The sequence below is a fragment of the Oratosquilla oratoria genome, chromosome 21 (genome assembly GCF_046742065.1).
Source record: "Oratosquilla oratoria isolate Oo_2021 chromosome 21, ASM4674206v1, whole genome shotgun sequence".
In the NCBI taxonomy this organism is placed as follows: domain Eukaryota; kingdom Metazoa; phylum Arthropoda; class Malacostraca; order Stomatopoda; family Squillidae; genus Oratosquilla; species Oratosquilla oratoria.
In genome coordinates this window covers 17,609,688-17,622,423 of record NC_134797.1, presented here as the reverse complement: position 1 = coordinate 17,622,423, position 12,736 = coordinate 17,609,688, and the positions used below count along the sequence as shown (strand labels likewise).

General features: G+C 38.6%; 1 protein-coding gene across 1 annotated transcript in view; it reads left to right on the top strand.

Annotated features, from left to right (window-relative positions):
* The window catches only part of chm (lysine acetyltransferase chameau), a 92,073-nt gene that overhangs the window by 59,792 nt on the left and 19,545 nt on the right, over window positions 1-12,736 (top strand). The window contains exons 10-12 of the mRNA XM_076205127.1: window positions 2,403-2,519; window positions 9,325-9,474; window positions 11,681-11,907. Coding sequence (XP_076061242.1) covers window positions 2,403-2,519; window positions 9,325-9,474; window positions 11,681-11,907 — 494 coding nt within the window. The remainder of the gene's footprint in view (window positions 1-2,402; window positions 2,520-9,324; window positions 9,475-11,680; window positions 11,908-12,736) is intronic.

Here is a 12,736-nt window from a genome sequence, read left to right as displayed (position 1 = left end):
TGGAAGGGGGAAAAAGCCTTGGTATATGTATGTATGTTTAGATTGTACATACATACATATACCAAGGCTTTTTCCCCCTTACAAGGGGGGTAGCCAAAAAGAAAAAGGCATAAAATCATTCCCACCCATTCCATCCCTGAATACACTCCACACCCCTCTACCCTCCCTCCCATCTTAGCACCTCCTGAATGACGGGTCATCCCTGCACCTTGTCCACTGCCCTGGGTCAGAAGCAGTGTCGCAAGACACAGCACATCCACAGCAAGGCCGCTTCATTAAATCGGCGACCCCCCCTCCCCGTCCCCCCATTGCATAAAATGAGAGGACGGGGAGAAATCCCTTCGGGCTGCGTCAAATTTTGCTCACACATACTACCTCACCCCCCATCCACCCGCCCATTCCACCTCATGCTATCCCAACATCATCCATATACAACCATTCTCCATTCACCCCTGTCTTCTGTCCTCTCCCGTCCTTCCTCAACAGACATTCCCCTCTTCCCTAAAGCCCCCTTCACCCCATCCATCCACCTCATCCTCGGATGCCCCCTCATGTTCACTCCCTCCACATCTGCCTTCCACACCTCTTTTACTAGTCTTTCTTCACTCATTCTTTCCATGTGTCCAAACCATCCTAATATTCTTTCATCAACCCTATCTCCCAGCTCCCTTTCCATCCCCGTTCTCCTCCTCACCTCCTCATTTCTCACGCTATCTAGCCTAGTAACCCAATAATGTTTATTGGGGACAAACTAGAAGAGATTTGGCAACCAGAATCAAAGAACATAAGAATTCTGTAAAATATGGTCAAGAAAGCTCCGCGGTATTTCAGCACATTGCAAATAAAGATCACCGCATACATTGGAATGATGATGAAATAGTTTATAAATCAAAATGTAGTTTCAGAAGGAAAATAATTGAGTCTTCCCTGATTAGATATTTCTCTAATTTTGATATTTCAAATGGTCAATGGTCACCTGACTGCATTACCACCTCAGCTGTCAACCAACCTTATTTACTCCAAGGGGACAAAAATTCACAAGACCCGCAGAGCGTTTGTCACGTAACCTGAGCTCTTCCCTTGTTCCTTTTTCTCACCTCACATTTTTGTATAAATGTATATGTCTTCTATGTACTCATTCTGCTGAAGAGGATCACAGTTAGTGATAGAAATATACAGAACTTTCAACATTAGTGTCTTCTTTTCCGACGTGAGAATATTTTGAAAATAAGCATGGGGATGGAATGAGTGGGAGTGGTTTCTGTGCCTTTGTTTTTTGGCCACCTCCCTTCTAAGAGGGAAAGATGCCTTTGGTATGTATATACAGTAGCCGCGAAAAGTTTGGGCGCAAAATTATAGGCGCCCCAACTTTCCCCTAAACTCAAAACATGCGAAAAATACAACTTTCCACCCAAACTTTTTGCTATTTTTCAATGCTAGCGTTTGTACCCGTATTTAGCCGAGACAATACACACTATTTGGCAACTCTGTTTAGGTGCACTCGATGTCACATGGAGTCACTTTCTAAACATCTCTCACGGAGAGTAGTCTTTTTTTTGCGGTGGTCTCTGTTTTTGTGCCTTGATATCTCCGTAATGGGAAGTGGTAAAGAGCTGGAAAGAGACACAGTTGTTACAATCATAACCCTCTATAAGGAGGGTTATAAGTGTAAAGATATTGCTACTCGTGTGGGAATTGGAGTGCGTCAAGTGCAAAAGTGGACCAAGAAATTTCGAGACGAAGGAAGTGACATCATTCATACTCCAAAGCATTGCTCTGGTCGGCCAAAGAAGATATCAAATCGTACTTCTATGGTTCTAACTGCCTCCTAATAACCGTAGAAGGCAGTTAGAACCGTAGAAGTACGATTTGATATCTTCCTTGGCCGACCAGAGCAATGCTTTGGAGTACGAATGATGTCACTTCCTTCGTCTCAAAATTTCTTGGTCCACTTTTGCACTTGACGCACTCCAATTCCCACACGAGTAGCAATATCTTTACACTTATAACCCTCCTTATAGAGGGTTATGATTGTAACAACTGTGTCTCTTTCCAGCTCTTTACCACTTCCCATTACGGAGATATCAAGGCACAAAAACAGAGACCACCGCAAAAAAAAGACTACTCTCCGTGAGAGATGTTTAGAAAGTGACTCCATGTGACATCGAGTGCGCCTAAACAGAGTTGCCAAATAGTGTGTATTGTCTCAGCTAAATACGGGTACAAACGCTAGCATTGAAAAATAGCGAAAAGTTTGGGTGGAAAGTTGTATTTTTCGCATGTTTTGAGTTTAGGGGAAAGTTGGGGCACCTATAATTTTGCGCCCAAACTTTTCGCGGCCACTGTATATGTATTTTTTTTATTTTTTTTATTTATATATATATATACATTTTTTTCATTAGGAAAATGTGATGGTAAGACAGCAAAATAATGAGGAGAGAGAAAAATGCAGATTAGCAATGGGTAACAAATCCCCTCGAAATGGAGCTACACCAGATCAAAGAGCTTACTGCAACAAGGTAATTATTGAATGATATTTTCTTTGTCATTTTACTATGGGTGAGTAAGATCTCAAACACACATACACACACACACACACACACACACACACACACACACTTCAACGAATGGACGGCTTAGAAGACGTTCTGAAGAAAAGTGAAGTCTGTGGATCCCAACGCAAAGAGAAGTGCCTAGTGTTTTTGCAGGGTGGGGGGGAAATTGCTCGTGGAGTAGTGGGAACGTAGGGAAAGAGGAAAAGGGGAGGGATTACTGAGGGAAATGGAAGGAAATGAGGAGGGAGTAGACTTTGACCAGCCAGACAAGCGGAAGGTAAACAAAAGACTTAGCGAGGATCAAATGTCTAATAAAAATGTAAAGATTAGAAGTATAGAGAGGAGCAATACAGAAGAAAGTGACGAGAATATGTTCCAGGGATTTAAAGAGGGTGGGGGGGACACAACCCCCCCCCCCCGACTGATAAGACTAGAGGAGAGAGTTGATAAGGTGATCGAGGACTTGGAGCGTAAGTTAGGTAACGTAGACTCCATTTTTAAAAGAATTGAAAGGTTGGAACAACTAGAGAAGGCTAACAGAAACTTAACTGAAGAAATAGAGGACCTAAAAAGACAGTTAGGAAATGTAAAGGAGGAGAATGAGAAATTGAAGAAGAATAGTAATGAAAACAGAGAGAAACTAGCTACAGAAGCTAAAAATTGGAGAATAACTCAAGAAGGGAATAAGGTTTCATTCACTGACATAGTCAAACAGCAATTGAAAGAACATAATGAAGACTCAGTTATTAAAGTGATGAGACAGAAGGAGAATATAGTAAGAGAATTAGCTGACAAAAAGAAATGTATAATTATATTAGGAATGGAAGAGAAACATAACCCAGATAGAACTGCAAGAATCAAGGAGGAAAATGAAAGAGTAAGCAGTTTACTAAAATTAGTCCAGGAAGATGAACCAGAAATTATAAAGGAAATTGAGGAAAAATTCAGACTCGGAAAATATAGTACAGATAAGACCAGACCAATTAAGATTAAATTCAGGTCACAAACAACAGCAGAGAAAATTCTATCCAAGACAGGGAAACTAGCAACAAATGATCAATATAAAAAGGTATGGATAAAAAGAGAAATGAATAAGGAGGAAAGAGAGGCAGAAAAGCAGAAAAGAATTGAAGCTAAGGCAAAAAACGAGGAAAGAACGGAGTCAGAGAAAGAGAGATTCTATTGGAGAGTAGTGAACATGAAAATAAAGCAGTTCGACATACTAAAGAAAAACACAAGGGAAACAGAGAATACAATGGAAGTGGCAGAAAACTAAGAGTGTCTTACACAAATATAGATGGATTGATAACAGGATTGAATGAACTGAATGATTATTTGAAAGAAAAAGAACCGGACATAATGGGAATTGTAGAAACAAAATTAAAAGGCCCACTACCACCCAACAGTGTTGGACATGATACATACAATTATTGGATTAGAAACAGAGAGAAAAAACAAGGGGGTGGAGTTATGTTCCTGACTAAGAAGGATATAAACGTGAAAGGTGTCATATATGGAAAGAATACAGTAGAGATGATTATGATAGAAGTGGAAGACCGAGATAAGAAGAGCAGAAAATTTGTGATCAATTATGTGCCTCCGAAAACAGCCTCATGGGAGGAGAGTGAACATAAAAGTATGTTAGAGGACACAAAGATAGCATTAACTAAAATAATGGAAGACGGAGGAAGAATAGTTATGATGGGCGACTTTAATTGCAAAGAAATCTGCTGGGAAGAAATGACAGTAAAGAGTGGTGATGACTCATGGGGAAATGCTCTACTTGAGATGATTACTGACCATTCAATGACACAATGGATACAAGAGAACACTAGGTATAGAAATGAAGAAGAACCATCGAGGCTAGACTTAATAATTACATCTGAACCTAGAATAGTGGACAAGATTGAATATAAAACACCAATAGGTAAAAGTGACCACATATTGATTGAACTGGAACTTAATGAAGAAAAATATATGAAAAGAAATGAACAATATAGAAAAGGAAGAATGATGTATGAAAAAACAAACTTTGATAAAATAAGAGAATTCTTCCAACAAGAAAACTGGGAAGAAATATACAAAGAAGAAACAACAGTGGAAGAGAAATGGAATATTTTGACAAAAATTTACAAAAAAGGAGTGGAAAAGTATGTCCCAAGACAAAAACAAGAAAAAGAATATGTAAAATGCTGGTACAACAAAAGTTGTAGGGAGTTAAAGGACAAAAGAGACAAAGCCTGGAACAGATGGAAAAAAGACAGAAGACCTGAAAAATGGAAAATATATACTGGTTATAGAAATGAATATGTACAAAAGTGCAGAGAGGAAAAAAGAAAATATGAAAAAGATGTTATAGAAAAGTGTAAAGATCAACCAAAACTATTCTACAGATTTGTAAACAATAAACTGAAAAACAAACAAGACTTAGAGAAATTAAGACAAGGAGGAGTTGAATACACTGAGGAAATGGAAATGGCAGAAATTATGAACAAACATTTTAAATCAGTGTTTACAAGGGAAAATATACAACCTGAAGAGATTGAGTGGAAGGAAAAAGTCCCCCCTATGGAAGAAATAGAAGTAACAAAGAATGAAATATTGACACACTTGGGTAATTTTGATGTCAGAAAATCGCATGGGCCTGATGAAATAGCAAACTGGATTCTGAAAGAATGCAGGAATGAACTGGCAGACAAAATACATAGCATAATAAGCAGTTCCTTAAAAGAAGGAAAAGTTCCAGAAGATTGGAAAAAAGCAAATATAGTACCTATATATAAAGGAGGAAATAAAGAAGAACCTACCAACTATAGACCAGTCTCTCTAACAAGTACAATAGCAAAAATATGTGAAAGAATTATCAAAAGTAGATGGGTAAAATACTTGGAAAAAAACAACGTACTAAATCCAAGGCAATTTGGATTCAGACAAGGACGATCATGCGTCACCAATTTAATATGTTTCTATTCAAGGCTAATAGATATAATACAAGAAAGAGATGGATGGGCTGATTGTGCATTTCTAGACCTAAAGAAAGCTTTTGACAAAGTACCACATAAGAAGTTGCTTAAGAAATTAGAATATGAAGGAGGAATACAAGGTAAATTGCTAAATTGGATGGAAGATTTTTTGCAAGGAAGAAAAATGAGAGTAGTGATAAGAGATCAGCACTCAAAATGGAATGAAGTAATAAGCGGTGTCCCGCAGGGAACAGTTCTGGCCCCAATAATGTTTGCTATATATATTAATGATATGGATGAAGGAATTGAAAGCTATATGAGCTTCTTTGCAGATGATGCAAAATTACTGAAAAGAGTGAAAACTGAAGAAGATTGTGAATCACTACAGAGAGATCTAAATAAAGTACAAGAATGGAGTAGGAAGTGGGAGATGGAGTTCAATACAAAAAAGTGTAGTATAATGGAATTTGGAAAAAGCAAAAACAGAATAACAGGATCATATAATTTGGGAGAAGAAGGAATAAAAAAAGTAGAAAATGAGAAGGACCTGGGAGTCATTGTTATGAATAATATGTCACCTGAGAAACATATAAATAAGATTTTTGGAGAAACTTATAATTTAATAAGAACAATCAAAGTAGCATTTACATACCTGGATGAAGAAATGGTGAGGAAAATCCTAATCACCCTGATAAGACCAAGATTGGAATATGCAGCAACGATATGGTCACCAAGTACAAAAAAATGTATAAAAAAACTTGAAAGAATACAAAGAGCAATTACAAAACTGGCACCAACACTCTCAAAACTATCATATGAAGAGAGACTACAAAAACTTAAACTACAGACACTAGAGCAAAGAAGAGAGAGAGGAGATTTGATAGCTATTTACAGAATCATGAAAGGCATAGAAATTACTGATAGAGAGAATCTGATAAAATGGGATGACAGAAATACAAGAGGACACGGAAAGAAAATAAAAAAAGACAGCTATAGAAGAGATTTTAAAAAGAACAGCTTTCCTCACAGAGCAATAGACAGTTGGAACAAGTTAGATGAGAAAGTGGTGTGTGCAAAATCAATACATGAATTTAAAAATAGTTTAGATAAAATGAGATATGAAGACGGGACCCCACGAGCATAGCTCCCCTTCCCGTAAAATACAACTAGGTAAATACAACTAGGTAAATACACACACACACACACACATACACACACACACACACACACACACACACACACACACACACACACACACACACACACACACACACACACACACACGTAAAAGATAAAAGAAAGACAATAGGACACAATTTTTTTTTTTTTTTTTAAAGGATAGTCATAGAAAAGATCTGAAAAAGAATAGGTTCACACACAGAGTGGTGGATATCTGTAATAGATTGGATAAGGAAACAGTGAATGCAAAAACTATACAAGAATTTAAGAACAAACTTGATGCTGAAAGATAGAAAGACAGGTCACTACGAGCATAGCTCTCTTCCCGTTAAATACAACTAGGTAAATATACAGGTAGTTCTCGTTATATGCGGGGGTTCCGTTCCGCGGACCCCCCCGCATATAACGAATTCGCATATATCGAACTATTGAACCTATGGGAAAAAGGGGGATACATTCTCAACTCGGATTGATTTTTTTTTTTTTTTTTTTTTTTTTTATAATAGGAGGGTTATAGAACAGAGTGAGTGAGCAAAGCGAGCATGATATTCTGCAACATTAACACTCTCTGACATGTAAGTATTAACCTCGGGAAAAGACGCTACCGTAAACATCACTTATTTCGCCAAGCGTATTTTCTTCGGCTGTTTGAAAAATCAGTCTGTTTACAATTCACATTTCAGACTGCTTGCTACGCTTAAACTGACTGTTGATGTGCTCTGGAGATACACAGGCAGGCTTACTGCTTAGAGTTTATCCAGTGCGGAGAATAAACGATAATTCTTGCAGAGAGTGAAAATTGACGAAATTAATTGGGGCAGTAATAAGTATCAAAAATTAATTTGTTTGTGAAAAAAATAATTAATTTGTGTATCAAAAAAGCTTAATTACCTGCAGAAAGACAATGGTTTGGCCTATGAAACAGGAAGGATGCCTAAGACGATGCCGTCTGTACAGCTGCTGGTGTTGTTGTTGTGATAACGCCGCAGTGATGCCAGCTCTACCTAGCTGATGCAGCCAGTGTTACCACACGGCTTTATGCGCACCAACTTCAAATATATAATAGGTGTTTTGAAAAAAATAATCGGCCGCGACTATTTTTATTTATTCTTTTTTTTTTTAGGTCAAATTGCATATCTTCGAATATATCCCCGCACATATCGAAAAGTGGTGCAAATTCTTGAATCGCATATACGTGAATTCGCATATATCGAAGTTGCATATATCGAGAACTACCTGTATGCATGCACACATCAATCACTCTCGAGTAAAAGCTTTTAAGCTTTTACTTGAGAGTGATTGATGTGTTGCAAGAGGGGTGGGTGGCCTGTGTGTACCTGGACTTGGAGAAGGCATTTGATAAAGTACCTCACAGTTGACTTATGTGTAAATGAGAGCATGTTGGAAGACTGAGAAGCAAACTATTAGAATGGATAAGACTTTTTGAAGGAAAGATACATGAGGACAGTAGTACAGGACAAGATGTCAAGCTGGAGAGCAGTAATGAGTGGAGTTCAACAGACGCCAAATCACTGAGAATTTACGTAAAATTGAAGGCAAAGCACAGAGCTCCAGAAATGTAATCCTCCCCTTGTTGAATCTCAGACAGCACTGAGCCTGGAAATACTGCATGTTCTTGTGACAGTAACCTTGGTCTCTCTGCCAGGCATACAAAAAAACATCTGGCTCACTTGGGATATTGAAAGCGAGGGACTTCCAATTTGTGGCATAAGTATTGATGTCAGCATTGTTGTGTCCAAACTTCATCCACATTAACCTTGAAGAAACTTCCTTCCACTCCAGTACACACTTTCCTATCTCTTCACTTACTAGTATAGCCACCCCTTCTCTTATTCGTCCTCTCCTCACTCCTGAGAACCTCCCAACTACAGTCCCAAACTCACACTTGCCCCTCGCTTTCAACTCGGTTTCACTCAATGCCAACACATCCATCTTTCTTCTCACAAATATGCTGCCTATCTCTTCCCTTTTACTCTCATCTGTACACATCCATGCATATTAAAAGACCCAAACCTTAGCATACTGGTTGGAAACTTTTTTTTTTTTTTTTTTTTTTTTTTTTTTTTTTTTTTTTTTTTTTTTTTTTTTTTTTTTTTTTTTTTTTTTTTTTTTTTTTTTTTTTTTTTCCCTCCATCATCAGAAGTATTCCAAGGCCTAACCCCCATCCCATTTTCTTTTTTTCTTTTTCTTTTTCTTTGAATGTCCCCTGTGGGGCAACGGGGAGAAGTATTCCTAGGCCTAACCCATCCCATTTTTTGTCGCCTCGTATGACTCAAGTGGGAAGATTCGGTGGCAACATTCTTTTCCCTCATCACAGGATAAAAAAACACAGGACATTATAATGCATTATCCTAAACTCACTCCAGACAGCTCAACAAAATCACTTCACTGAGTGACTCGTGGACTGAACCAATAGGCTTGACTGGGTTCCTAGTGGACTTGCATCTCCTTCAAGAGAGAACTGAACCAATGAATTTATTGATTAATATAACTTATACAGAGGGGAACATTGTCACACTTTCACTATGACCTCATTCCACAAGTGATGTTTCTTTGAATAGTTGTATTTTTGTGTGGCTTCATGTTTACAAGATTATGTTTCTCAGATTCGAGTCGAAAGAGACAAGTTGAGTGATCCTCTTCCTGGTGAAGAAGAAATAGAAGACCGTGACCGACAACCATCACTTAGAGGTCTCACACCTGACTGGGACTTGCAACTATTCTTAGAAGCACAAGCAGCTGCCAGTGAAAAGATTGTAAGTTAATTTTTATATGTATATATTTTTATATATTCATAAACCAGTAGGAGGCAGAAAGGAAGTTTAAATGTTTGAGATCAAGTGTTTAAGAAGTATGGTGTGGGACTTGCAACTATTCTTAGAAGCACAAGCATCTGCCAGTGAAAAGATTGTAAGTTAATTTCTATATGTATATATTTTTATATATTCATAAACCAGTAGGAGGCAGAAAGACAGAGTTTAAATGTTTGAGATAAAGTGTTTAAGAAATATGGCATGGGTTATAAGGATGGATAGAGTGTGAAATGAGGAAAGGCAAAGAGTGGGTGGAAAGAGAGCTGACAAATAGGGTTGATCAAAGAGTCCTGGGTTTGGGGATATGGAAGCAATAAGTGAAAAAAGACAAATAAAAAAGTATGCATGAAAAATAGACAAACAGAAAGAAAGGAAGGTATAGTGCTCAACAAAAGTCTCCCCGGGGTAAGGCAGACAGTACTTTTGTCAAATTCGGAAAAACCCATACAATTGGTGCAGTTTCACGCCAAAAAAAACTGTCCACCTACAATGAGAGAGCTTATCAGTGAGCCAAGAATTAATGATGTCAGTCATTGTCTTGTTGGTGAAGAAGGAGGTGTGTACTGTGACCCCTCCATCCAGGATCCCCTCTCGAACCTGACCACAACATCTTCTGAGCCACTGTGTTACCAGTATGAACATTACTAAGGATCTGAGTGCAGAAACCATAGCCCAGATAGTTGCCCTCAAGAAATCTGGCCAACAAATGAAGGATATTGCTGAAAAGATTGGTGTGTGTATTTGTACCATCCACCACTGGGTTGCCAAATCTACCTGCAAGGGAGGCAGCCAGGCTTCTACCATTGCTAAGAGGTCTGGGAGGCTTAAAAAGACTGGGGATAGGGCTAAAACTGTTGTGAAACGTAAACTAGAGCCTAATCCACGTGTGACAGCCAGACAAGTGAAAGAAAACCAAGAACTATTTGGAGAGTGTTCACTAATAACCATCAACTGTCATATTGACAACTTGAGCCACCGGCCAGTGAAGAAGCCTCTTCTGACCCTTAAGCAGAGGCAATTTCCTTTGTTTGCTGGCCAGATTTCTTTAGGGCAGCTATCAGGGCTATGGTTTCTGCACTCAGATCCTTAATATTGCTCATATTGGTAACATGGTGTGGTCAGATATCATGGTTGGGTTCAAGAGGGGGGCCCTGGGTGGAGGGTTTTGCGGCACACAACCTCCCTCCTCATCAAGACAATGACTGATGTGATTAATTCTTGGTTTGCTGATAAGCTCTGCCCATTCCCTGTGTGCTGTAGACAGACAGGATTTTTAGCACAAAACCATGCCACTCGTATGAATTTTTCCAGATTCAACAAAAGCACTGTCCGCCTCACCCCAGGCAGACAGTACTTTTGTTGAGCACTGTAGAGGTGGATAGAGTAAACTTAATGGGAATACTGTGAATGAGTTGGATGGATGGGATGAAAGAGGAATTGGATACAAGAGGAGTGCCTGTTAAGCAGGGAAAAGAGAGAATACCTACTCTTTAAAATTCTACTCATTGATAGTTTTGATGTGGCTAATACCATATTATTTTTCCAGTGTAGGGGAATGCTTGGATATCAGTGAGAAATACAGCTATCTTGACTGAAACTCATTTGATCTCACTTGCATCTACTGTATCAAATTTAATGTATTTTGTGATTTTGTACAGTGGATGCTTGACAGTTTTATTTAACTTGGACAAACCCTTGGGTATAAATGGAATGTATACTGATATAATCTGTTCAGACCTATTCAGTGAATATCAGATATTTGTATTGCATGGTAGTCTAACTTTTTTTTGTAAAGAAGTCCACCCAAAATATGCATACAAAAAAAAAAAAAAATAATAATAAAAAAAAAAATAAGGAATAGTTGATGCATGAAGTTTGAGAATTATAAACCAACCCATTTCTACTCCTAAGTAGGTTTGACTGCACATGGATATGGTAACAGTTGGAAAATGGCAACAAAATTGGAATTGGGATTTGTTTCTGCAATATACATTTATACTTTGTCATACAGCAGTTACCTGCAGCAGTGTGAAGGTTCCTAAGAGTAATTGAATTTATTATTAAAGTATACCTTTCATACATTGTTTCACAGTAGTTTCATATAGTTATGTAAATGTTTCCAAGAGTTTTTTAATTTTTTACATGACAGGAAAATGACCTTCGAGGATTACCTGACAGCAAAGGTATTCGGTATATCGAGATGGGACGTTATGAGATGGAAGCATGGTACCAGTCTCAGTATCCAGATGATTTTAATCAGCAACCCAAAGTTTATATATGTGAATTCTGCCTTAAGTACATGCGTTCAAAAACAATCCTTCTAAGACACATGGCAAAGTGTGTGTGGCGCCATCCTCCAGGTGATGAAATATACAGGTAAGGTTAAGGAGATCTTGAATTCTTATTAAAAGGAAATATAATTTGAGTGAGAAAGTTTTTATTAGAATTCTGAAACCACTTTGTTCTCAATAAGCTTTATCTAGGTTACTGATATGTGCAGGTCAGGAATAGAGATTAGGTGGTTTGAGGTGAATGTAGGGCTGTGTCAGTATTGTGTGAGTTTAGCATGGTTGTTCAGTGTGGATATAAATTGGGTGGTAAGGAAGGTTAATACAAGAGTGCTAAGCAGAAGTATGGAGTTGGTGGGTGAGGATGGAAGAATGTGGGAGATGTACCAGTTGTTATTAACTGATGACACTGCGCTTGTTGCTGATTCTGAAGAGATAGAAGCTGGTGGTAGTGGAGTTTGAGTGTGTGAGAGAAGAAAGTTATGAGTGAATGTGGGCAAAAGAAATGATGAGATATATAAGGAATGACGATGGTGGCAAATTGAATGTGTAGGATGAGAAACATACATACATACACCAAGGCTTTTTCCCCCTTACAAGGGATGTAGTCAAAAAGGAAAAGGCATAAAATAATTTCCACCCATTCCATCCCTGAATACACTCCACACCCCTCCACCCTCCCTCTCATCTTAGCACCTCCTGGATGACGGGTCATCCCTGCACCTTGTCCACTGCCCTGGGTCAGAAGCAGTGTCACAAGACACAGCACATCCACAGCAAGGCCACTTCATTAAATCGGCGACCCCCCCCTCTCCATCCCCCCATTGCATAAAAAGGAGAAGACGGGGAGAAATCCCTTCGGGCTGCGTCAAATTTTGCTCACACATACTACCTCACCCCCCATCCACCCGCCCATT